General features: G+C 43.5%; 2 protein-coding genes across 3 annotated transcripts in view; both read left to right on the top strand.

The window, feature by feature from the left end:
• Positions 1-3,906, top strand: part of ARL8B (ADP ribosylation factor like GTPase 8B) — a 58,076-nt gene extending 54,170 nt beyond the window's left edge. Inside the window, exon 7 of the mRNA XM_045861932.3 lies at positions 1,836-3,906. Coding sequence (XP_045717888.1) covers positions 1,836-1,885 — 50 coding nt within the window. The 3' untranslated portion in view covers positions 1,886-3,906. The remainder of the gene's footprint in view (positions 1-1,835) is intronic.
• An 8,351-nt stretch (positions 3,907-12,257) lies between these two features.
• EDEM1 (ER degradation enhancing alpha-mannosidase like protein 1) overlaps positions 12,258-25,135 on the top strand; it is a 30,125-nt gene continuing 17,247 nt past the window's right edge. For both annotated transcript variants that reach the window (XM_045861931.3, XM_045861929.3), the window contains exons 1-4: positions 12,258-12,860; positions 20,259-20,331; positions 23,238-23,341; positions 24,828-24,999. In XM_045861931.3, coding sequence (XP_045717887.1) covers positions 12,340-12,860; positions 20,259-20,331; positions 23,238-23,341; positions 24,828-24,999 — 870 coding nt within the window. In that variant the 5' untranslated portion in view covers positions 12,258-12,339. The remainder of the gene's footprint in view (positions 12,861-20,258; positions 20,332-23,237; positions 23,342-24,827; positions 25,000-25,135) is intronic.

The raw sequence follows: 25,135 nt of genomic DNA, 5'->3' as shown, positions 1-25,135 counted from the left end.
CTTAAATATTTAAACCTGGGCATTTCACACTCAGATTTACCTTTCTCCCCATTCAATTCTAATGAATGTGGCTTTGCTCTTACTACATACTGCTGTCCTCCTTTTAAAGTGCACATGATCTGGTTCAACAATCAGGTTAAATCATTTTTTCCACAACTCTGAACAGGTTCCATCTCAGCTCTAGGCTATTCTTTACATGTGTGGCTTACAGTTTCTGTAACGCATATTAGCTTGGAAATTGAATTTGCACTCATCTTCAGGTTTGGAGAATTGAGTGCTGCTTCTAATAGATGCTCACACACTCTTCATATGGATGACACATTTTTAAAGAACTCAAGGACAGTAATTCACTGTTTTGACTTAGCTGCCATCTCTTGTCAGTCTAAGTGCTTTTTTTTTGGCTAATCTCAGCTGTGATAGCTTCAGCTGCCACCTCTATGGTGACATCTTACCAGTTCCCATCCCTTTCTGAGGTCAGTATAGCTAAAGCTATCTGCTGGACATCTCCATGCCTGTTACCTTCTGCACCTCAAATCTGATGTGCTCTATAACTAAATTCTTTATCTTTTTTTTTTTTCCTCAAGTCTGTTCTTACTTTAACCACTGTGTCAACAGCTCCATGACAAACACAACTCACTGAGGCCAGAAGATTCTTTCTCTGTTCGTATCTTGGTCAACTCCACATTTTCCTTCTTCCATCCCCACAGCACTTGTTTGCTTCGTGCCTTCACATTTCCTATTCCTGCTGTGATAGTCACTGTCTGTACTGACAACTCCCAAGTTGTCCTCTTCTGTTGCCATTGATCATCCTAAAATAAGCTAATATAATTTCCTTGCTTAAAATTCTCCAGTAATTTCCAGTTGACTTGAGAATAAAACCCAAACTTAGGAGCATCTTAGAGTGGTATACAAGGTTATCTGGCTCCTTCTAGCCCGTGGTTCTCACTTGAGGACATTTTTGCTCCCCAGGGGACATTTGGCAATCCCTGGAGACATTATTGGTTGTCACAACTGTGGGTGTGTAGGGGAAGTGATAATGGCATCTAGGGTAGAGGTCATGGATGCCGCAAAATAGTCTGCCATGCACAGGAAAGGCCTTCGTCCTGTCCCAGCAAAGATTTACCCAGTTCAAAAGGTCAGAAAGGTGAAGTTGAGAACCCCTGCTGTAGCCTTAGCGATGAGTGGCAGCACCTTCCCCCATTCCTGTGCTTCATCCACAACTTACCACATATAATCCATCCAGATCTCCACACTGTTCATGCCTTTGTTTATTCTTTTGCTTTTGTTGTTTCCTTTGCCTAGAATTCTTTTTTTTTTCTTGTTAACCAAACATCTCAGTGACTTTTATTGACTAGTTGAAATTATTTTTTTTTTATTCTTATGTTAATCCCCATACTCCTTTGCCTGGAATTCTATGGGGCAGCCCTCCTCCTAGTCCAAAATGAGTTCTTCTATGTTTTCCAAGTTTGATACTAAAAGCTCCTTGAGGGGAGAGAGGGGTTCTCCCATATCTTTGCATTCCTGGCACTTCACATACAGTACTTACCTTAACAGGCAGCCAGTAAATTTTTTTTTTTTTTTTTTTTTAAATAAAAGATGGCACAGGCTGTCCTGAGCATAATTTAACTTTTAAATCAGAGACTGCTGAGTCTTTCATAATTCATTAGAATGTCCTCTTGAAGTTTAGGTAATGGAGAATAATATAGATGCAAAAAGCAGAAGAGGGCAGGCACAGCATGTATTTTGAATTAGCTGCATTTTAAATGCTGTCTCTCATGTTTAGTGTCTTAACTTTGATATCTTAATGCCTTCAATTTTTTTCCCTCCATCTTTAGATATCACACTTCAGTGGCTTATTCAACATTCAAAATCTAGAAGAAGCTGAAGCATCTCCTGAAGTCTTCCAGTCCTTCCTGGCTATAATCCTAGAATTATTGTCCGTTCCTCTGAAGTACTTCCCAGAATACGGTCCTTCCTAAACCCGAGAAATTGCCTTTTTCAGAGTTTATTTCTCTTGTGCACTGCTGAAGATGTGTATCCCTAATCCTTCATAAAGAATCAGCTAGAGTTGTCATGATAAAGTCAGCACTCACAAAAAAAGCTTCTTACACATACTTGTCTTAAACAGTGTGTAGAGCTTTTTTTTTTTTAAACACACACTTGACCATCTTAAATCAAGAAAATTGCATATTTCTGTTCTAGTCTTTCTGGGCCAGATTTTTATATTGGTTTTCAGTAAATGTCTAGCTATTTCCTTATAGAGTCCATTAGCTTAATACTGATACTGACTTGATACAGCATGAAGTTTCTAGTGCCACACACAGTATTTAGAAAACCTTTAGCCTGACTCATGTGGGATATAAACATAATGTTTACATATCTCACAAATGCATGTGAAATGTATAATTACACCTTAGGAATTTAAAAAATGGTCTGCAAAGAGTGAGCAGAGGCACCAGATCAGTGTTGTTATTGGTTCTTTATACTGGTGAGATTGTATGTGAATTCTAAAAATACTGCTTTCTAAGAATTCTTCATCACCAGATAGCAGTTGAGGATATGGGAGGAACTAAGGCATGCTGTTGTGTATCTGTCCAGATCATTACTTCTCTATTTTTTCTTTTTCTCTTTTTTGGAGAGGGTGGGGTTCAACACACTTTTTTAAAGGGTTGGGAATTGAAGATTTTCTCAAAGGCTTTCATGAATTTAGAGCATTCCAGCCAATATAATAAAATGTGTTAAGAATGTCAGACTTTGTTCAAACACCTGTTTGTTCTTTCTATCTCTAGTCATTAAATCAGTGCTGCTGCATGACACTCTAACTCTTGACTTTTTATATCCAGTCATAGACGTTCAGCACAATAGATACTTAGAAACAAATACAAATTCTTATTTTTCTCTCTTACTGATGTAAGGTTTGGCACTCTTTTGTCTGGTGCCATTAGACATCTTGATTATTGTGACAACTCTAGACCTGCCTGCTCTGTCTAGTGTAATCATGCGCAACGTCTACAGGTTGTTTAATAATCAATCACACAGAGAACTGAGGAACTGATGCTGTGTATTGTTTGCTTCTACGATATGGAGATGTATAAAAACTTAAAACAAACATGTTTTGTAGTTTAGTGATGTCCATATACATAAAGGGACACATTAATACTGGTTCACTTGTAAATTGTTATTCACATAAACCACTGTAGTAGATAAAACTTTATGCTACACCTGCTTATGTGTTGCCTCACACTGTGTGTGATTTTGTTTCTTTTGTTAAGCAGCACTCATGTAGACAGTGCGTTTCCATACATGTTGAGCACTCAAAAGTGCAGTCAACAGTTGTTTTAATGAATACCAGTTTTAATTTATAGACTGCCATGGCCTTAACAATATTCTGTACAAAATACTGCACTGTGTTGCACAGATACTACTTGTTTTCCTCCATTCACATTTTTATGAGTAGAATCTCAGCTTTTAAAATTCTGTTCTTATTCTTTGAAGCATGTTGCATACTTCCCTGGTGGGATGGATGGTTCTGTAAATGAAGGGATATTTAAACTTGCTACTGTAGCTCAACACCATTAATGGTTACTGTGAACCATTACAAAGAGTGTGGCAATTTGCTTGTGCCTAAAAGGAATTGGAACTAAAGTGTGTGACTGTGTGGGGACTGCGTTGGTTCGTTAATTGACCTATAGCTAAAACTTAATGTGTTTGTGTGTCTGGTCATTGCTTTCAGCATTTCAAGACATCCAAACTCTACTACCAACATTTTCCTGTGCATTAACTTCTGCATGTGAAAACAGTTACTGAACTTTGTAAATACGTGAATTTTTTTATTTAGGTGATGCATTTTTTTGTCTGTTTACTGCTCTTCTCAGCTTTATTCAATAAACTTGCATTTTGAGGGTTGTATTGACAATTTTAACTTAAAATGTGCATCATGATGGAAGGTGCTGACTTTTTTGGAAGGGGATGGGAGGAAAGTTACCATGAGCAAGGTCCATAGACAATGTGCTAGAAAGAAATCAGCTCACTTTTCAAAGAATTGGGTCTGCGGGCTAGTTAAAATAGAAATAAACTTTTAAAATATCCACAGGATTGATGCTGCGATTTTTTTGGGGGGATAGGGTGGAGGAGATGGTATGACTTGTAAACTGTGCTGATATACCAAATTTAGGACTTTTGTAAGTGGCAAGAGCTAGTTGGTTAGGCATTTTATAATCTGTTTTAAAAATTATAACAAATGTACTATTAAACTGAAATTGCAAGGCAGGCCTACTTCAGTTCCAGAATGAAAAGATTTTAAGTATCAAATATGGTTTGATACTTAGGTTTTCCCTAAGAAGCACATTTTTAATTTTTATTTATTTTTTTAAAGATTTTATTTGACAGAGACACAGCAAGAGAGGGAACACAAGCAGGGGGAGAGGGAGAGGGAGAAGCAGGCTTCCTGCGGAGCAGGGAGCCCAATGTGTGGGGCTTGATCCCAGGACCCTGGGATCATGACCTGAGCCGAAGGCAGATGCTTAACAGACTGAGCCACCCAGGTGCCCCAAGAAGCATATTTTTAAAGTAAAGCCATTTGGCCTTCTTTGCTAGTGTGTTAAATTTTGCATTATAAAAGTGAACATTTATCTCATCAAAGCTATTGCAGAAATGATCTTTATGTAGTTTTACTCAAGAAAAGTTCAACTTGGCTTTTCCTCCGTATCAGTATGGTTATTCTGTACAGCCAAACCTTGTTGGCCGATTGGATGTGTTATTTAGCATTTCTAGGACAGAGAAGTCCCTAGGATATCCAGTTTCATTTCTTGTATGGAATTGGTGGAGACATTTAGTCAAGCAGTTAACTTGGTCTTCTTATCACCCTCCTACCAAAGTGATTTTTGAAGGAGGAATGTGATGTCTGGGGAAGGGGTGGGGAGGATATAAGGTTAGTTTACTGTATCCTTGATTTTAAGCTTATAACTGCTTTGCTTTCAAAAATTGAGACTTCTGAAATTGGTTCCTTTGATTCTGTCAAGTAAATTGGATGTGTTGGACTGTGGCTACTTTAGTCCTCATTGTTTTAACTGAAGATCTAATTGCCTTGTGTAATTCTATCCATACAGGATCCAGTTACACTGAAATCCTGTTGATTTGGTAATTTCAGCCTCATTGTCTGGTAGATTGAGAACTGGAGTGGAAGTCTGAATTTACTGTAGCCAGCATTATAATGTAACATCCACTTGGCCAGATACTTTAAAAAATGCCATCGCGGGGAAACCATCATGTTGAGTGTTTGAAATATTTTATTCCCTTACAAACTTTAACTGTTGTGCCCTCAATAACGTATATGCTTGTGAAGATGCTTGAAAAGGAAAACAGTAAAGCAAACACTAGCCTTGCCAACTTCCCTTAAGCTTGCAGTTCTACAACGTGTGGCCCGCTGCAGGTGTTTCCTGTTGATTAGTAAATAGCCTCCATGCAATTACTGTTTAAAACGCAGCTATTAATAAAAATGGGTGCTTTTGTAATTGCTGCTGCTTGACTGTTCTTAGGGAAACAGAAGCAAGTCATTGACATGCTAGATAGATTGCAGTGGGAAGTTTCTTTAAGCAATAGCAGTAGTCATTCATTATTCCATTTCATTAACAAGCCCTCTCTTCAGTAAGGTAATTCCTATTTTAAAACTGCAAGGCAGGGCGCCTGGGTGGCTCAGTTGTTAAAGCGTCTGCCTTCGGCTTAGGTCATGATCTCAGGGTCTAGAGATCGAGCCCCACATCGGGCTCCCTGCTCTGAGGGAAGCCTGCTTCTCCCTCTCCCCTCCCCCTGGTTGTGTCTCTCTCTGTCAAATAAATAAATAAAATCTTTTTAAAAAAACAAAAAAACTGCAAGGCAGCTGGTAACTTAGTTAATGCAGATTTCCTAGCAGGAATCAGAGGGGAAAAGATCCTTTAACTTCATTTTATTGGGGTTTGCAGGTCTTGCATTTATAAAAGGGATGTGGTAGGAAAATATATATGTATATATTTTTAAAGATTTTATTTATTTGACAGAGACACAATGAGAGAGGGAACACAAGCAGGGGGAGTGGGAGAGGGAGTAGCAGGCTTCCCGCCAAGCAGGGAGCCCGATGCGGGGCTCGATCCCAAAACCCAGGGGTCACGACCCGAGCCGGCAGACGCTTAACAACTGAGCCACCCAGGCACTCCATGTAGGAAGATAATTTGTCCGTTTAAAATGCTAATGTAGTTTGGCTCTGTTGAGTGCTGGATTGACATTTGAGAAAATGGGTTCCTTTCTTTGTTGTTAACTGATTGGTGAGTTGCTGAATTCCCTCTGGCTCTGTAGTTTCCCTATCTGTAAAATGAAGAGTAGAGGATTTCTAATATAATTTCTCCTAACAGACTACTGTTCTAGCAGCAGAGACAAGGCCCACTTGGCCTGGTGACTATGTTAACTTTGCATGTTTTTCATCTTGGAAATAATCCAAAAGCACATTTACATTTTATCACTTTAACACAGTTAAAAGCTGGAGGTCACAGACATTTTACAGAATAATACAATAACTTACATTTTGTTTGAGGGAAATGCTATAAAACATACAGGCCTATAATTTGAAAGCCATTTAAAAAATTTAGAGTATCTCTCCCAGACTGCAGAAAAATGTTTATTCTGGTATACAGTGTGGAAAAAGACATACCTACTACCAAGGCAAACTATTTTAGAGCTAATGTTTAACACTTTATATAAACTGCCGTGTTACTGGGTTCTGCTAGAATTTATTTGGAGCTTGGAGAAAACTGGAGCAGTTAGAAAATACTTCTTTTCAAAGTAATGAGAGGGGAAAAAAAACCCCAACAAAATCAATGTAATCCCTTTTGAACATGGAATATAGAACATCAATAGATTGCCAATTATGGTATCTCCTCCAACCAGCTTTTATATACAGCTTTGGCCTACTCTTTTGTACAGTCTGTATCACACAATGTGCTATCTTGTTTCTACATATTAAAAGTCCACCATTTCTATCTACCAGTTACCCAATATTTGAATTAAATAACTCCTTTTTCTATTTGTATCATTTTCTAAGGAAAAAAATTGTTAATATTTATCATATCGCTAATTGATTTATGAAAGCACAAGCTCTCCTCACCCTTCAAAGAAGGTTAAGAATTTTTATGATACCTACTTTCTCTGGAAACATCAATAACCTAAAGGGTGGGCATGGCATATGAATGGTGAATATCAATTCTTGATGGATAATCACCGCATTTGATTTAGTGGTTTAGTAGACCAGGTGGGGAAAGGAAACTTACCACTTTTTTTTTTTTCTAGATTCCATTTATTTTTTGAATGATTTTTAATAGGTAAGTCACATGATTCAAAAATTGAAAATACCCAAAGAAACATGCCAGTCGGTCTGACCCATGACTGAGTAACCACCCTTCCTTCCACCACCACTCTGGTCTTACAGGTAATCCTTACATCACTTTCTTATTTTTTTTCCTAGTGTTTTCCTTATACAAAATACAAAAAGCCAATAGAAATATATATTTTTTAATCACTTTCTTACACAGAAAGTAGTATACTGATTTGAACATGACTTTATCCAATTACTCTGTCTTAGCAATCTTTCCATATCAATATATAGAGAGTTCCTCATTCTCCTTCATAGCAGCATGGTTCCCATTTCATTATGTATGTGGTTTTCACTGGTCCAGATTCCATAGTTTACCTAACTGGTCTCCTTTTGATAGATATTTGGGTTGTTTATAACCTTTTGCTTTTGTGACCAGTACTGCAATGAATCATGTATGTATGCAGCAATTCACAGAAGCATATCTGTGTCAAAGGGTAAATGGGTTTGTACTTCGGCTAGGAGTTGCCAAACTTCCCTTCACAGAGGATATGCCAGTTTTTATTTCTACCAGTTCCTGTCCCCCATGTCTTGTCAGCAGAGTGTGTTGACAAACTTCTGGATATCTGCCCATCAAATAAGTGGGAATGATAATTACATACAATTTTAAACATGAAATTTAGCTTTTCTTACCCTGCTGAAGAGACAGTATTATCTTAATTCTGGAGTTGGATTTCCACCAAATTAATGTGATTTTTTTTTTTTTAAAGATTTATTTGACAGCGACACAGTGAGAGAGGGAACACAAGCAGGGGGAGTGGGAGAGGGAGAAGCAGGCTTCCCACGGAGCAGGGAGCCCGATGTGAGGCTCAATCCCAGGACCCTGGGATCATGACCTGAGCCGAAGGCAGACGCTTAACCACTGAGCCACCCAGGTGCCCCAAATTAATGTGATTGTAGGTAATTTCCTCCTTGTCCCCCTTAAGTCTCCCCCCCCACCTTTTACAAAGTAAGTATATATTGCTTCAAAAAGAAGCAGTACTCAGTTTTAAATGTCATCATTTTGTCACTTGTTTTACATTGTTGCTTTGGATAATAAATCCCTTTTAATTCCTTAAAGCAGAAAGATCCTCCTTTTAAGAGACTATTTTAATCCTGATATATAACATAGGAATCTCTGGAAGTATCCTTATACCCTTTGCGGTCATTATAGGGCCAGAGCTATTTTCTGGCTTTGCAGTTTTAGGAACTTAGTGCACTGATTCACTCAGACTCACAAGATTGATTCTGAAAACTGGAATGTCCACCTATTTATTTACAATGGCGGATATCTTTAAATTTTTTTTTTTTTAAGATTTATTTATTGAGAGAGAGAATGAGAGAGAGCATGAGGGGGGGAGGGTCAGAGGGAGAAGCAGACTCCTTGCCGAGCAGGGAGCCCGATGCGGGACTTGATCCCGGGACTCCAGGATCATGACCTGAGCCGAAGGCAGCTGCCCAACCAACTGAGCCACCCAGGCACCCGTGTAGCGGATATCTTTAAACACCAAAATACACCTCCTAGGTCACTTCTTTCAGCTATCTAAGAGGGAGATTGAATTTGGATCACCTTGTGGGATATAATTTCAAATCACAGATTTAGGACCATGAGGTATAGAAGCTAGAACAGGTTAGGTAGAACTGGAATTAGACGTGAGGATTCAAAGCTCTTTCAGCTGATCTTGGACTGTGGTGAGTTTTAGTCCTTGTCCAGTCTCATACTTGGTTTCCTTAGACACATTTTTCTCCTAAAATAGTGCTTTGAAAATAGGCGGCTTACTTGTTTAATTCATCCAACAGACCTCAGGTCATATGAACCAGGTACTTTTACTAAATGCTAGTCAGTTCACATAGTTCATGAGTAGTAAAAGGACTTACTATGGAACACTGTTGTAGGTAATACATTCAATAATTTAGTTCTCACAACTGCCATATGTTCTAAGTACTGTTCTTATTACCCTCATTTTACAGATGGGAAAACCAGGTCCAGAAAAGTTAAGTAACTTCCCAAGGTCACTCCGAGGCCAGAGCTATGATTTGAACATCTGGCAATCAGCTTCTGAGTCTGGGTTCTTAGCTGTCATCTCTTTGGCGTCCCCCAGAGTGAAGCCGTTTTTACCATAGTACATTTCATTCTTTTTTTATCAGTCCCCTGATGCTCTTGTGAGACTGTGCAGAAAAGCCTATCAGAAAACAGTTTCATAAAGTTGATTTTTAAGGTTGAGGTTTTCTGAATGGATAGGGGTGTTGTCCCAATCTTAACAGCTGCATTTACCTTGAGGGGAGTCCTAGGCTAATCCAAAAGGCTAGCACAAGATATTCCGTGTTCTTTTGGTTCAATTTAATTCAAGACAAAACACTTTCTGAACCTGGCCCCCAAATCTTTGGCTGTGCTTGCAGGGCGCTAATGTCAACAATGTTGCCTGTGGGGTGGCTTGGGAAGAGTAGAAAAACCAGTTGCTTTGAGGGCCAGCTAGTTTTGGTAAATTCCGCTAAAGTTCAGGAGACCTGGGTGGTAGCCCTTTTTCTGCCTACAGTAAGTAGCTCAGAGAACTTGAACCTTCCAACCTGATTTCTTCCCTTAGGGCTTGTGGAATAGGCCTAACAGTGCTTTCTGTGAAGATTAAACAAGAACACATTTTATTTTATTTTTTAATTTATTTGGCAGAGCGCGAGAGAGGGAACACGAGCGGGGGGAGCAGGAGAGGGAGAAGCAGGCTTCCCAACAAGCAGGGACCCCGATGTGGGGCTCAATCCCGGACCCTGAGATCATGACCCGAGCTGAAGGCAGAGGTTTAACCAACTGAGCCACCCAGGTGCCCCACAAGAACACATTTTAAAAACCGTAGGACTTACACGACTGTCAGCTACTGTCAGTTTTACCAGGAAAAGCATCTCTCAGAAGTTGGTTTTCTCTGGTTATGAGAAGAAATTTGTTTTTGTTTTTATTAGAGCTTGTCTCCAAATGTGAGGACAGGAGCTGTCATTAATGTGGACTGCACTTGACCATGGTGCAAGATCAAATTTAAAACTTTTAAAATTTGCAATAAAATAGATTACGAAGGGAACAACACATACCTTAATGTTCACATTCAGTTTTCAAGTCCTTGGAAGGCAGACCTGAAAGTCCAGGATCAAGCCCTAAGATTGGATTTCTAGCAGGGTTCCCAGCTGCCTTTCACAGAGGAGTAAACGAAATAGGCAAAAGACCTTGGTTCAAGCTCTCTTTATACTCTGATGCTTGGGCAGGCCTCTCTCTCAGGATTTTGGGGGGAGGAATAAGACTCAGCCAAAAAAAGGGGGGTCTTACCAGGTGCCAGTTATCTTGAGTTGTAATAAAATGTTTCTTTGGGCTCCTGCGTCCCCATTACATACACCTCCTCTGTGTTGCAAAAAGGGTCCTGAAGGTCCTGGGATCTAGCCCCGCATCGGGCTCCCTGCTTAGCGGGAAGCCTGTTTCTCCCTCTCCCACTCCCCCTGCTTGTGTTCCCTCTCTCACTGTTTCTCTCTGTCAAATAAACTCTTAAAAAAAAAAAGTCCCCTGACTCTGAAAATGTGATGATTGTGCCACATGACAAATTTATCATCCTCTTAATCACTCCTTTGGTCAGTCAGCCAATCTCTGATTTGGGCCATCCATCAGGCTTTGCTTGCCACGCTTTTCAGAAACCTTAGTGTAACAAGCACATGGTCTAACTTTGAGGAACACCTTAACAGACATCTACAAATGTAGCAAACAAAAGAAAACAAAACCTCTAAACTGTTGAATTGTTACATGAGAGCCATAGCCCTTTAGAGCTGGTATTTGCAACCTTCTTATAGAAAGTAGATACAGAATGGATAAAGTGCTTTGACCAGGAATCTGTCCTACAACCCCAAAGGTTAGGTCACTACTGTGGTGCACAGAAGATATGGTGGAAGTAGCAGAGGCGGGAGGGGACCTGGTTAAATAGATTTGGCAAAAATAATTCGGTGGTAGCAGCCACCTTAACTCTTCCCCTCTTTTTTTTTTTAAAGCTCTTATTTCCGAGACAAAGCCAATATAACCTAATTCAGCATTTCTGAAATTGCCAGATGCTAAGAATCGCCCAGGAGCACTTGTTATACATACATTCCCAGGACCCTCCACTGGCATTTGCTAGGTCTAGTACAAGATACGGGAATATGTTTTACAATCGCAGTAAGCGATTCTTAAAATTATGGTGTTCTGATAAAGAGTAGAATTCAGGATACCTTTTTTTGTGCCGTCTGGAGCTACGAGGTAGTATCCCACCCCCCACCGTAAACAACGATCTTGTTAAAAATCCTGCCCCTGCAATGCAAAAGTAGCTCTTTTTGTAAGGAAATGCCCGTTTCCCTCCTCCTTACGTCTTTTAACTGGCACCATCCCTAACCTAGATCTGGAGTGGCGGTCCCAGCTAGGCTGGAGACAGGCTCTACCCAAAGCCGGGCGGGTTGGGGGCCACGACTCTGTCCGGCGTCCAACTGGTGCTCCCGTGCTGCGCTCCCATTGGCTGGAAGTTTCCTCCGCAAGTAGCCCGAGCCGCCCCTACTCGCCACGCCAGCCCATCTGGACTCCGACCGCCCAGGGGGCGGGTCGAGAGGATGGGGCGGGGCCCCGAGGGCGGGGCGGGGGATGGGGCGGGCGGGGCGGGGGATGGGGCGGGCCTCGCGGCGCTGCGGAAGTCCGGACGGCCTATGGCGCGGGAGGGAGTCCCCGGCCGCGCCCCACGAGGCCGGGCCGGGCCGGGCCAATCCCGGGCGACTGGGCGGGCGAACGCGGGGCCGGGCCGGCCGGCCCGAGGGACGGGAGGTGGGGGACAATGGGCCGGTTCCTGGTGCGTCACGGGGGAGTTCCTTAAAGGGGAAGTGAGCGGGGCTACGGGGCGGGGGTGGGGTGCGGTGGTCCGCGGGGGAAGTCCCCCGCGCTTTAAAATAATGCCCGCGGCGCCCGCGCGACCATGCAATGGCGAGCGCTCGTCCTGGGGCTGGTGCTCCTCCGGCTTGGCCTCCATGGAGTGCTGTGGCTCGTCTTCGGGCTGGGGCCCAGCATGGGCTTCTACCAGCGTTTTCCGCTCAGCTTCGGCTTCCAGCGCCTGAGGGCCCCCGACGGCCCCGAATCTCCTGCGTCGGGGCCCGCGGGCCGGCCCGGGACGCCCGGGGGGCCGTCGGGGCCGTCGTGGCTGCAGCCTCCGGGCCCCGGGGCGGCGGCAGCTGGACGGCGGCGAGCTCCGCGGCGGCCGGAGCCGGGCGTGTGCGGCCCGGCCCACTGGGGCTACGTGCTGGGCGGCCGGGGCCGCGGCCCGGACGAGTACGAGAAGCGCTACAGCGGCGCCTTCCCGCCGCAGCTGCGCGCCCAGATGCGCGACCTAGCGCGGGGCATGTTCGTCTTCGGCTACGACAACTACATGGCGCACGCCTTTCCCCAGGACGAGCTCAACCCCATCCACTGCCGCGGCCGAGGGCCTGACCGCGGGGACCCGTGAGTAGCCGGCGCGCCCCACGCGCTTCCTTCCGTCCTCCCGGTCAGGATGCAGCCTTCTGACCTCCGGGTCCCCCAAGGGATGCCACGGCGTTTAGGGGCCTGGGGCCACACCCTCCCGCGCAGTGCCTTGGCCCTACCCCCTGGGGGTCCCCCTGGGCTTGCGGGGTGTGTAGATGGGCCTGTGGCTGTTCTCTTTCTTGATTCTTCCGATATCTCTGAGTTACACGACAGCTGTCCAGCGCAGTCTCTTTTACAGATGGGGAAACTGAGGCTCAGAGACAGGAAGGGACGGTAGCAGTACCAAAGGGTAGCTTCCGGGGCTTTAGACTCATCTCCAACAACCCCTTCTCCAGATGAATATATATATATATATATATATATATATATATATATATAATCAAAATGAAATCCCTTGTAAACGCAGCTTCAAAAGAAGCCCTCATCCCCGCGCCCCACAGCCCCATATAAAAATTCAGGAGTTGATTCCGGGTAAGGACTTCTCCAAAGCCAGCCCGTGATCATGAGGCAGAGCGGGGCTACATTTCTCCTTCATTTACAGGGGCTGCTTTTTAGGCTGAGGAAACTTACAGGAGAGGGAGAGACACACACACAGACTATATCTGGCTCTGATTTGGGGTCTTGATACTCAGGGTTTGATTCCTTGGCCGCTGAATTGACTGTCACCTTTATCTGTCCCATAAATTCCTCCACTCTGGTGGCAGGACTGTCCAGTAAGGTCAGCCCGTCCTCCCCTTCCACCAGCCTTGTCTGTGGAGGCCAAGCTTCCAGGGTCACTGCTGTTGACATCAGAGTCCAAGAGGACAGCACACCCAGCTAAAGACCTTCTAGCTGGAGGGAATGGGTGTGTTTTGCCACGGACCCTGTTGGACCGGGTAGGTGACTACCTTCCTCTGGGGGGTGGGAGTGGAGGAGATGGGGTGCCCATTGCCTTGGCCCCACATTCTATGGGTGCTTTTGGACTTTTGGGGGATGTATCGTCCTTCATCTGGTAAAAGGAAGAGTCCAGTCCTTAACTTATGAAAAGGAAGCCCCTATATCAAAGGGGCTTGAAGAATTTAAAAAAATGGTTTGGTTATCTACAAAGTCTTTTCTTAAATGACAATTTGAGGAGCATGAGTTTTAGTGAAGCGAGGGGCACAGTCCAAGATAGTTTCAAAGGACTGGGCCTTTTTAAAATTATAGGAAACTGGGGGCGCCTGGGTGGCTCAGTTGGTTAAGCGACTGCCTTCGGCTCAGGTCATGATCCTGGAGTCCCAGGATCGAGTCCCGCATCGGGCTCCCTGCTCGGCAGGGAGTCTGCTTCTCCCTCTGACCCTCCCCCCTCTCATGTGCTCTCTCTCTCTCTCATTCTGGCTCTCTCAAATGGATAAATAAATCTTAAAAAAAAATTATAGGAAACTGATGAGTTATTTTTCTTGCTTCATTATGTCAGGCTTTATGCATATAAATATTTTCTATCTCACTTTTTTTTTTGAGAAAAATTTTTATTAAGTTTTGATTACAAATTACTGTGGCCTTTCCAGATATTAGGAAATTAATGAGTTAATTGTTAGTCCTTAACTGTATAGACTTTATACCTATGTATTTTCTTTGGATCTCATTTTTTGTTGTTTGTTATTGGAGGAAAAAAGATTAAAATTTGAAAAAAAAAAAAAAAGCCTAAACCCCACCAGTTTTTTTTTTTTTTGAAGATTTTATTTATTTATTTGACAGAGAGAGAGAGAGCGAGAACAGGAACACAGCAGGGGGAGTGGGAGAGGGAGAAGCAGGCTTCCCGCCGAGCAGGGAGCCCGATGCGGGGCTCGATCCCAGGACCCTGGAATCATGACCTGAGCCGAAGGCAGACACTTAACGACTGAGCCACCCAGGCGCCCCCAGACAGTTATTTTTAATTTATTTTTCCTGCCAGCTCCCGCCCATATGCCTACACATATTTTACATTGTTGAAACCAAAGTGTGTGTACATATTTTGGATCTTACTTGTATTTTCTCACTAATGCTCATGGTATTATAAAGAGGGAGAGAATACTTTTTTTTTTTTTTAAGATTTTTTATTTATTTATTTGAGAGAGAGAGAATGAGAGACAGAGAGCACGAGAGGGAAGAGGGCAGAGGGCAGAGGGAGAAGCAGACCCCCTGCCGAGCAGGGAGCCCGATGCGGGACTCGATCCCGGGACTCCAGGATCATGACCTGAGCCGAAGGCAGTCGCTTAACCAGCTGAGCCACCCAGGCGCCCCGAGGGAGAGAATACTTTGAGTTAAGTGCCCTATTCTCTGTCACAGACTTTTTCCTCAGATTTCCTTTTATGGTGTGGATCTAAGGAAAACAGTTTAATGAGGACTTGTGATAACGCTTTCAATTGGGAATATGATAATCAGGAGAGTGAGTTGATGACATTTTGATGCTTTTCTTAATGAACCTTAGGAACCCTTTGGTGAGTTGGAGCCCCTCTCCAGCAAGGTGATGTGGCACTTGGTTAACTTGCTGGTGCCTGTGGTAGTTCCTGGTGCCATAGGCTTTTGTTTCAGGATGAGGTCTGCTGATGAGTGTCTTGGTTTGATTGTACAGTGGCGGTGTGGGTAAACTGAGGTCAGGTTGCTTTGAGACAGATGTACTGATGTTGGAAAGATGGAGTTTGAAATATTGGGGGGATGGCATTTGGGAAGGGTTGTGCCCAGAGGTTAATAAACCTTTCGGTTGATAAACCTTTGGTGTCTTTGAGGAGGTGAAAGAACTCTGGGGTTATGATGGCCTTGAGTAGACCCTCACACTGGCTGCTTCCAAAGAGTGGAAAGGTTAATTTTTTTTTACTCTCCTTTCTTTAACTTAACTCCTTTCAGACTAGTATTTTCAAGGAATAGTTTAGAACCAGAGCTTTGTCATTCTGGCTGTGAAACAATAGGATATGTTTACATCCCCAAAATAGATAACCTGCAATAAAAACTTCTCAGATTTTATTTTTTTAGTATCTTTTTTTGGGGGTAAAGATTTTATTTATTTACTTGAGAGAGAGCAAGAGTGAGAGTTAGAGAACACAGAGGGAGAGGGAGCTGAGCAGCCTGACATGGGGTCCATCCCACGACCCTGAGATCCTGACCTGAGCTGAAGGCAGATGCTTAACTGACGGAGCCACCCAGGACCCCCCAAATTTTTCAGATTTTAAAAAATCAAATGTATTCTAATGATATTTGTCAAGTGTATTCTAATGATGCATTTAAAATATAGAGGACAAAACCATTAGAATATTATGTAGGAAGTACAGAAACAAAATATGGGCACTCAACCTGTGTATCTTTTCTTTTTAGTCACATTTACTTGAGGCTTGTCTTGCCTGTCTTATTTGACTGTAGGTAGGGTGAGGAGTTAACATGAAGTAAATGAAACCTGAATCCTTGATAGTAGCAAATCTTTTGGCCTAGCTACAGATTAATATTAATATTAATAATAATATCCTCAATTTGGATTGGAGGATCCGAATTCAAAACTTTCTTTTCTTTCCCTTTTTTTTTTTTTTAAAGATTTTATTTATTTATTTGAGACAGAGCACCCAGGAGGGGGTAGGGTCAGAGGGAGAAGCAGACTCCCTGCTGAGCAGGGAGCCTGACGTGGGACTCGATCCTGGGACTCCGGGATCATGATCTGAGCCGAAGGCAGTCGCTTAACCAACTGAGCCACCCAGGCACCCTGAATTCAAAAGTTTCTTCAAATAAATTTGGAGATTATATTTTTTGTAATCTTGTGAATGATAACAGTAGTTCAGGCCTTGGGCACATGATCCTTCTTTGCTTCCTCCCCAGCCATTTTGCTGTTCAAGTAAAAAAGCAAATCTATGAACAACCCCAACCGATATTGGCCACCAAACCGACCCAGTCCTAGGCACCCCTAGCCTAAGACGGCCTCCTGTGCATTCTTCTTTCTTTCTAACCTCCTGTCCCACTTCAGAGTCAGACCTAAGTCTGTTTCTTTTTTTTTTTTTTTTAAGATTTTATTTATTTGACAGAGAGAGAGACAGTGAGAGAGGGAACACAAGCAGGGGGAGTGGGAGAGGGAGAAGCAGGCTTCCCGCTGAGCATGGAGCCCAATGCGGGGCTCGATCCCAGGACCCTGGGATCCTGACCTGAGCTGAAGGCAGACGCTTAACCACTGAGCCACCCAGGCGCCCCCCCCTAAGTCTTTTTCTATTTGAAGACGATTTTCCTTGCTTTACTTGGTTCTCCTTTCAGTTCCTTTCTTTGGTCTGCTGTTCCACATCACTTCAGAATTGAGTACTGTTGTGTGTTCACCTTCCTTTCCCTTTGTCGTGTCTCCCTGGATTATCCGTCCCTTGACACAGAGACTGTTTCTTGTATTACCTCTGTGCCTACCCAGCACCGGGTAGATTTCTAACAGCTGGTACAGGTTAAGTATATGTGGGAGATTTTTTTTTTTTTAAACCATATGTTTGATTTTGTTAGTTACATAATCAAAAATTGCCTACCAAAGGTTGTAGTTTTTTCAGCTGTGTTTTGGGGTGATAAGAACCTTATAAATTCACACTGGAGCGAATGTCATGGACAGGCACACGTGGTAAATTAAGTGGAGAGTTTAATTCTGGGTCATCGTGGTTGAGCCAGCTGGTGATGTGGAAAGATGTGTACTTGTGGGCCTAGCCCTGTACTGGGAGATTGAGTTCTTTTGGCTTGAGGCACTTAGCAGGTAAGTCAGGCTGGCCATTGATCAATCTGCAAAGAACAAGGCCACAGTCTTATACCTACATCGTGGGCTGGCATAAATGGAATCACAGTAATATGGTGCTGTTAGGCCAAGAGGGTTTTATGGAATCTACATTTCCCTTCATACCCCTCTTTCTTTTCTTTCTATTATGGCACATTTTGAAAGAGTGTATAGCAGTTACTTGGTAGAAAATAAAAGTGTTTTAATGCACACTTTAGATTTTTCAGGGGATTTGTCTGAGTAGAGAGAAGGAACCCATCCAGTTATTCCAAATTTTTATTTTTTTACTGTGGCATTTCTTTTTTCTTTTCTTTTCTTTTTTTTTTTTTTTAAGATTTTATTTATTCATTTGACAGAGACACAGCGAGAGTGGGAACACAAGCACGGGGAGCAGCAGGCAGAGGGAGAAGCAGGCTTCCCGCTGAGCAGGGAGCCCGATGTGGGACTCGATCCCAGGACCCTGGGATAATAACCTGAGCTGAAGGCAGCTGCTTAACTGACTGAGCCACGCAGGTGCCCCTACTGTGGCATTTCTTATAACTGTTCATTCTGAGTGACTGCTTGGGCACTGTATTGAGAGGTAGTGTAAAATTGGGTCCTTTTTAGTTATAGCCTAACAGGAAAGTACTATAAAACAGGTGAAGGAGTGTAGTGGTCAGAATTCGTACTACCTTCCACAGGCCTGTGCAGGTGGAGAGGGTGAGGGTACAGCTCAGGAGAGGGCAGTTGGGGTGTTTTATCCATCATCCAGCTTGAATGCTAAGTGGCAAGGGAACCATTTTCTAATGAGGTGGGATGTGGGAACCCACTCTTTGTTTCTGAGCCACAGAGCAATGCAGTTAAATATTTAAACCCAACAGAATATTCTGGAGTTGGCAGAACTGAGTACGAGGATCTCCCTGTCTACTCTGACCTTCTCCTCCAACTTCTGGCATTTCCTGTATTCTTTCTGGCTGGCACTGCCCTTGAAGTGCTTATTTTAACCCATGGCTCTCATCTTTAGAGGACCTTCTGCAATTATATAACTTTATTTAGAAAGAATCTACAAATAGAAGAAGCAGGTGCAGTTTTCAGCCATGCAGTGTGCTGGCCTCATGGCTTGTGAGGGGCGAGATAACCCTGGTTCCTAGATAACCCCTTCTATATAGCTTGTTTGAGGCAATGTATCTCAAAGTTAGCTCTAAATTCTTTGTCCTAGATTTAGTGGGGGTAACACAGCACACAACAAAGCAACAGGAAGGCTCGCACAGGATCAGCTGTGATGTGTTGAAGCTGTGTGTACCTGCGTCATGTAAGGCTGTTCACCCGACCGAGGCACATTGGAGGGTACGCTTTCAGAGAGCAGAGCGGGCCATCCAGAACAGGGGAAGCAAGACGAGGCCCCATTCGGGTGACTCAAGGACTGGCTACAGTGGTCTGCGGATGTGCTGAAAGGTGCCATCATTTCAGCGAATCTGCTGTTGAAGATAAAGTTAGGGCTTCTCACTTTGGTCTTTAATAAAAGTAAACAGGTGTCCTATTTCTCTCCTTACTTCAGTCTTTTCAGGCTTTTGCCCTTTCCTTTCTGGGCTTGTGGGAATGAGACCGGGGAATAACTGAAGTCCCCGCAGTTTGGCAAGCTGCACAGTTGCTTCATCCCTGCCCTTCCCGGACCTATTCCTTGTCCTCGGCATCGGTTTTAGTGTTGTAAGGAGCTGTCCCAGTGACTGGGGAGCTTTCTCCTCATTGCAGGCCTGAAGTCGGTGTCTTAAGGTTGCTTCAGGAAGGGAAATCGGTGTTGACTGTGGGGACAGTGGGCAGAAACAAGGGTGCAGCTCCAGTGCAGAGCAGTCCTGCCCTGGCTCAGCTCCTCAGAGTTGGTGGAGGGGATGGGCATTCTTTGATTGAGATGTGAATGAGAAAATGAGATCAAGAGGTTAATTTATTCCCCCAACCAAAGCACAAGTGAGTGGTAATCAGGCCGTCACAGAAGGTATTTGCTTTTTGTTGTGTATAACCTGCTGGAGCGGCTGATTTCTGTATTAAAGGGTCATGGTGTTGGGGGTGGGGTGGCGCGCCTGGGTGGTGCAGTCAGTTAAGCATCTGCCGTGGGCTCAGGTCATGGTCTCAGGGTCCTGGGATGGAGTCCTGCTTAGCGGGGAGTCTGCTTCTCCAGCTCCCTCTGGCCCTCCCCCCTGCTTGTGCATGCACTCTTTATCTCTCTCTCTCAAACAAATAAATAAAATCTTAAAAAAAAAAATAAAATAAAGGGTCATGGGCAGGTCACATGACAGGGTCTTTCTTTTTTTCCATTCCTAATGATTTTGAAATCAGAGCTCTTTGAAGCTGACCAGAGAGGTGATTTGTGGTGATAAAACTGTACCTCAGGGAGGGCGCACAACTCTGGTTCACCATCTCCAGACTTCCTGTTGCATGTTCTTCCCACAGTAGCGTCATCAGTGTGTCTCTGATGTTGGGTGACTTGAGTCCACTTGTAGACACTTTAGAAATGGTCACTTAGGAGATAGAAAGACCACTGCCGTACTGACCCACCTATAATCATCCCTGAATCAATAAGAGTTGCCAACAGTTTTAGTTTCTGATGGGTGTTTAGTTTTATTGTCCTTTTCTCTTTTAAAATAAAGTACCTTTCTTTAATTTTAATTTTGTTTCTTTTTCAGTTCAAATCTGAACATCAATGATGTGCTCGGGAATTACTCATTGACTCTTGTTGATGCGTTGGATACACTTGCAGTAAGTGTTTAGCCTTATTATTTTTTTCATTAATTAAGATATTTTGGGGTTGATTATCCCTAGTTTCCACCAGGGATGGGAGTTCCAGGAAAACTGATACTCAAAATGTATTCATAGCTTTCATAGCCATTGTTTATTTTAATGACCTTAATGCTGAGGGCGAGAAAAGCATTCAAGGTTAAAGGAGTGGAAATGTGATTCCCCTAAATAAAATGGAGAAGAAAGTATGATTGTTTTGGGGGAAACCTATTTTTCTCTCAGTTTCCCACTATTTTATTCGATAAAGGAATCAGTGGAGCATTCCATTCAAGTTGACAGTTACTGTAGTTAAGATCTGAGAAGTAAAAGACAAGCTCCTGAAATAGCATCTGGCTACGTGCTCCCCAAAGTGTGTCCTGAGCCCTGGTTCCGGGCCATCGCGCAAGCTCTTTTCTAGAAGAGAAGAGCTTCTTTTCACTCCTTTCTGTGTGCCACTCCATGTTTTGTCCCCACTGGGGCTGCCAACTTGGGTGCTGCCTTTTTCCCCCAGCGCCCCATGGTTTCCCTCATGGAGTCTGGGAGCTGGAGACCTCTGAACGGGTATGAAGAAGCACACTGCAAGCAGGACGCCACTGTGGTGTGGTACTTACCATCACGCCGTGCGCGCCATGCGCACAGTCTGCCTCTCGGCACTTGGCTTCCAAGGCACTGTATTTCAGCGTAACATGTTAGATCCTCCTTCTTGAAGGTGATTGCACAACCTCTTTGCTCTGCTTCATTATCCAGCATGCCTTTACCATTAGAGAATTCTTCCTGTAGTCAAGCCCAGATCCTGCATTTAATAATGTCCTCTGGTCTGTTTTAACTTCGCTGAGAAGAGTTTAAAACTGTCAGGGGTTGGAAGTGGGTAATGCTAGCTAAGTTAGTATTGCAGCTGCCCAGGAGCCCACTGGCCGAAGACTCACTAGGACTCTGTGTGCCCTCTCTCTCATCTCTCTGTGCCCTCCTGGGCCCAGGGTCTGCGGGGGCCCCGGGCTTTCATTCTGCCAGCCTGTGGCTGCACAGCATTTTAGTGGCCCAATTTCTCCTTCTGGGGTTCTTGCTGCTCCACTTCAGTCATCCATCATGGACGATCACAATGTACCTGGACAAGTCTGCTCAGCCTAATTAGAGTTATCTTGTTGAAGATACCGGAGGCTGACTCAGCCTTATAGGTGTTGATTAAAGAGTCTCCCCAGACTCATATACATTATGAAGGAGCACCTCTCTCGCACCTGACCTCTCTTTTTTGGCCTTCATTGTATCTTTTTATCCCTCCCCCATGCTCAGTAAGTACAGAGACCTCATTTCTATTACTCATTGCACTCTCCACCTAATGGTGTCTCACACATAGTAGGAGTGCAAATATGTGTTCAAAAAATGAATTTCTCCAAATTCGGCATTTCCCAGCACCGTTTCCAAGGGTATAGTCCCCCAAAGAAGAATTCTGTTCCCAAGTGAACCTTGAGAAATTCTGCATGCCCGTCCCATTATTGGAGAGCTACAACGTACCCTGACTCTGAGAAGTCCTGCAGTAAAGAAACTATTTAACTCTTTTGTTCAGTCCAGGTTTTCTTAAGCCTGAGTGAATGATTTACAGCCTGCTTACTCTGGCTGTAGCTGTGTGACTAAAATGGTAAATTAGAATATGTAATTGAAAGTTGCTAGCTTCCTTCACCATCCTCCACTTGATCTGAGATTATATCAGCCTCTGCAGCTGCTAACAGATATTGTTGCTGGTGAGCATCTGTAAGGAAACAAAGCCACTTCTGTGGTTTTCATTGTAGAATATCCGGTCTTCGGTGTGCTAGCACTTCGGGCTTATTTTTCAGGTGTTATTTCAGTTGAGGTTTTCTTGTTCTCTTGCTAACATTTTAAACAGGCTCTAACAGATGTGCTGTGGAAACTGAGAAGATAGCAGTCCCCTGACCATTGGCTGCAACTTGTAGCATTATTGCGTAACCTTTTAAAAACAAAGAACTAAAGGCCAGGAAAGAAACGTCTGTACTTAGGAATAGTAACAACGAAGAGGGGAATAAAAAGATGCGCTAGACCAATAAATACTAGGAAATAAGGCACACTTGAAAGAAATAGTGTCTGGATGAAATTATTTGTTTTTCCTTTGTGTGTGTATCATTATGATGTCCTTAAAGTCCCAGGATTGCCCTAAATTTTTGAACAGAATGAAAGCATTTTGGTTCGGTTAATCTGTAAAATTTTATTCCCAATTTGCACTTCTTATAAGAGAGAGCAGCTTAGTATGAGATCATATTCATGCACCCAAAATAGGAATTATAATTTTGGATCACTCTTTAAAAAAGGACACGGAGCTGATTATTTGTATGTCTTGTTTGATTTGAATGCCACTGGTTTTATGCTGTGCTCTAAAAGAAAATGCTACTATTTCTCAAAGTGTTTAGACATCTGGATAACCAGCAGCAAGTCCATTTTCCAGATGTTTTGGTCTCCTGGGAGCCAAGCACCCAAGCTGTCGATTTATTTGAGGAGCATAGGGGAAGTTATATTTTTGTTTCTTTGGTTTTTGGATTTATTTTTACTCATTTCAAGAATTTTAGGAACTCTAGTGCCTTGCATGCTAAATGAGATCAGACTGAAGTTTGAGGGAGAGTTTAGTGGGAAGGTGAGGGGTACTAATGATTCATGAGGAATTATTTCACAGTTTGACTATTTGGAGATAGGATTCTTGAGTTGCGGGAGATGGGCTTGCCATCTGTCCTGGAATATATTCTAAGAGATAACTGTGCTTTTCTACCTTTTGTGTTTCCGCTCCTCCCATGGGTGGCAAAACCTCGTACAGACATTTAGATTAAGCGGTCCCTCAGTGTCATTTCAAGCTGTTGTAATGGTTTGTGTTCCTCTTTTTAAAGATAATGGGAAATTCATCTGAGTTCCAGAAAGCAGTCAAGTTAGTGATCGACACAGTTTCATTTGACAAAGATTCCACCGTCCAAGTCTTTGAGGCCACAATAAGGTAAAATAGTACATGAAATGGATTGAAGGCTTCTTTTGTGTGTGTGAGCAGCAAAATTCCTGTGAGGCTCTCCCAGCTGCAAGATCCAGATAGAGAGTCTGTGGGGGACCTAATGGGCGCTGTGTCCATTTTTCCTCTCCCTTTTGGGCTTTATCAACAGTGGAACAATTGACATTTCAGAGTAATTACATTGCTGAAAAGACTCACTTGAGCTTTAATGAAGGTTGGAGATGGGTGTCCTTTTAATGCAGATTTTCACTGTCACTTGGTGTCTGGTCTCATTGCCTTCCTTCACTGTGTCCTAGGAAAACCCCTACACATTTCTGAAGGAAATGAAAGTTTCCCATCTTACCTACCACCGACTGCTTACCATTTGGGTCTATTTCCCCCTCATGTGCGACTCTCTCTTCTCTCCCCACCCTCCACCAGTGCCTGATGCCCCCCTCCCCGCCTCCCCCCACCAAGGTATTGGGTGTATGTTCCATACACAGTTTTGTATCTTGCCTCTCTAGTTGATATGTTGTGACTATTTTACTATTTAAACTTTTTGAAAACTGTGTTACTGCATACCATTCCAGATGTATCATTTATTTATTTAAAATTAAAGCTATGAAAACATTTGTGCCGACAAACATCGCAATCAGCTTGAGGTCATTGGAGTGGTGCATGATTCCTGGCTCGGTAGGTTCGTAGATCTGAGCTCGTGGCCTTCTGCCTCTGAGCAGGTCTTTTCCTCCTCCTCACCTTCTCCTCATCCTCACCTTGCCTCCTCACCAGAACGTGGAGAATTTCTCAGCTGTTTGGCAGCCCAGACTAGGAAAGCTACTTAGTGTTTGTTGTCTTGCCCTTTCCTGTTTCTGATATGGTTAAGTGTTTTCCCCATGTGAGAGAAAGCAAGAGTCATTTATTAATACTGAAAGGTAATGTTTATTCTGAGACTGGCTAGTACCCTCCCTTCCGATGAGATGATTGAGACTGCCGGCCATTAGTTAACTACTTTAAGTGAGATTATTCTTGGCGGCCTCAGGTGAATGGTTCTCTTCCCCACTCTTCAGTGATGTGGTTAATAAAGAATCAGTCATTTAGGGGCGCCTGGGTGGCTCAGTTGGTTAAGCGACTGCCTTCGGCTCAGGTCATGATCCTGGAGTCCCGGGATCGAGTCCCACATCGGGCTCCCTGCTCAGCAGGGAGTCTGCTTCTCCCTCTGACCCTCCTCCCTCTCATGCTCTCTGTCTCTCATTGTCTCTCTCGCAAATAAATAAAATCTTAAGAAAAAAAAATTAAGAAAAAAAAAAAAAAGAATCAGTCATTTATCAGGGCTGGAAGGAACTTCGAGAAGCCATTAAGCTCAGTCCCTCTGATTCCAGGCAGCTCTGAGTTCAAGGGATTTGAGGCTGCTTCTTTCAGTCTGAACCGGATTGTATGCATTGACAAGCAACATGATTGTATTGTTTTTGTGTGTTCTTCTTGTCATCCTGTCTTTTAGGGTCCTAGGAAGTCTCCTCTCTGCCCACAGAATAATAACTGACTCCAAGCAGCCCTTTGGTGACATGACAATTAAGGATTATGATAACGAATTGTTGCACATGGCCCACGACCTGGCTGTGCGGCTCCTGCCGGCCTTTGAAAACACCAAGACAGGGATCCCCTATCCTCGGGTAGGTAGACTAGTTGGACATGTCAGCATCTTCCTGAATTAAAACTCTTTTTTGATTCATTTATTTGGGGCAAGTGGGGAGGTGATGTGAAAGAGGAAAGCTGTGTCCTTGAGAGAATTTGTCCCAAAATGTGATG

This window comes from Mirounga angustirostris, unplaced genomic scaffold (assembly GCF_029215605.1).
Source record: "Mirounga angustirostris isolate CCGP_5_RB_7025 unplaced genomic scaffold, mMirAng1.0.hap1 SCAF_1, whole genome shotgun sequence".
NCBI lineage: Eukaryota > Metazoa > Chordata > Mammalia > Carnivora > Phocidae > Mirounga > Mirounga angustirostris.
Note: the sequence above shows the minus strand (reverse complement) of the source record. Positions and strands in the feature narration are given on the sequence as shown.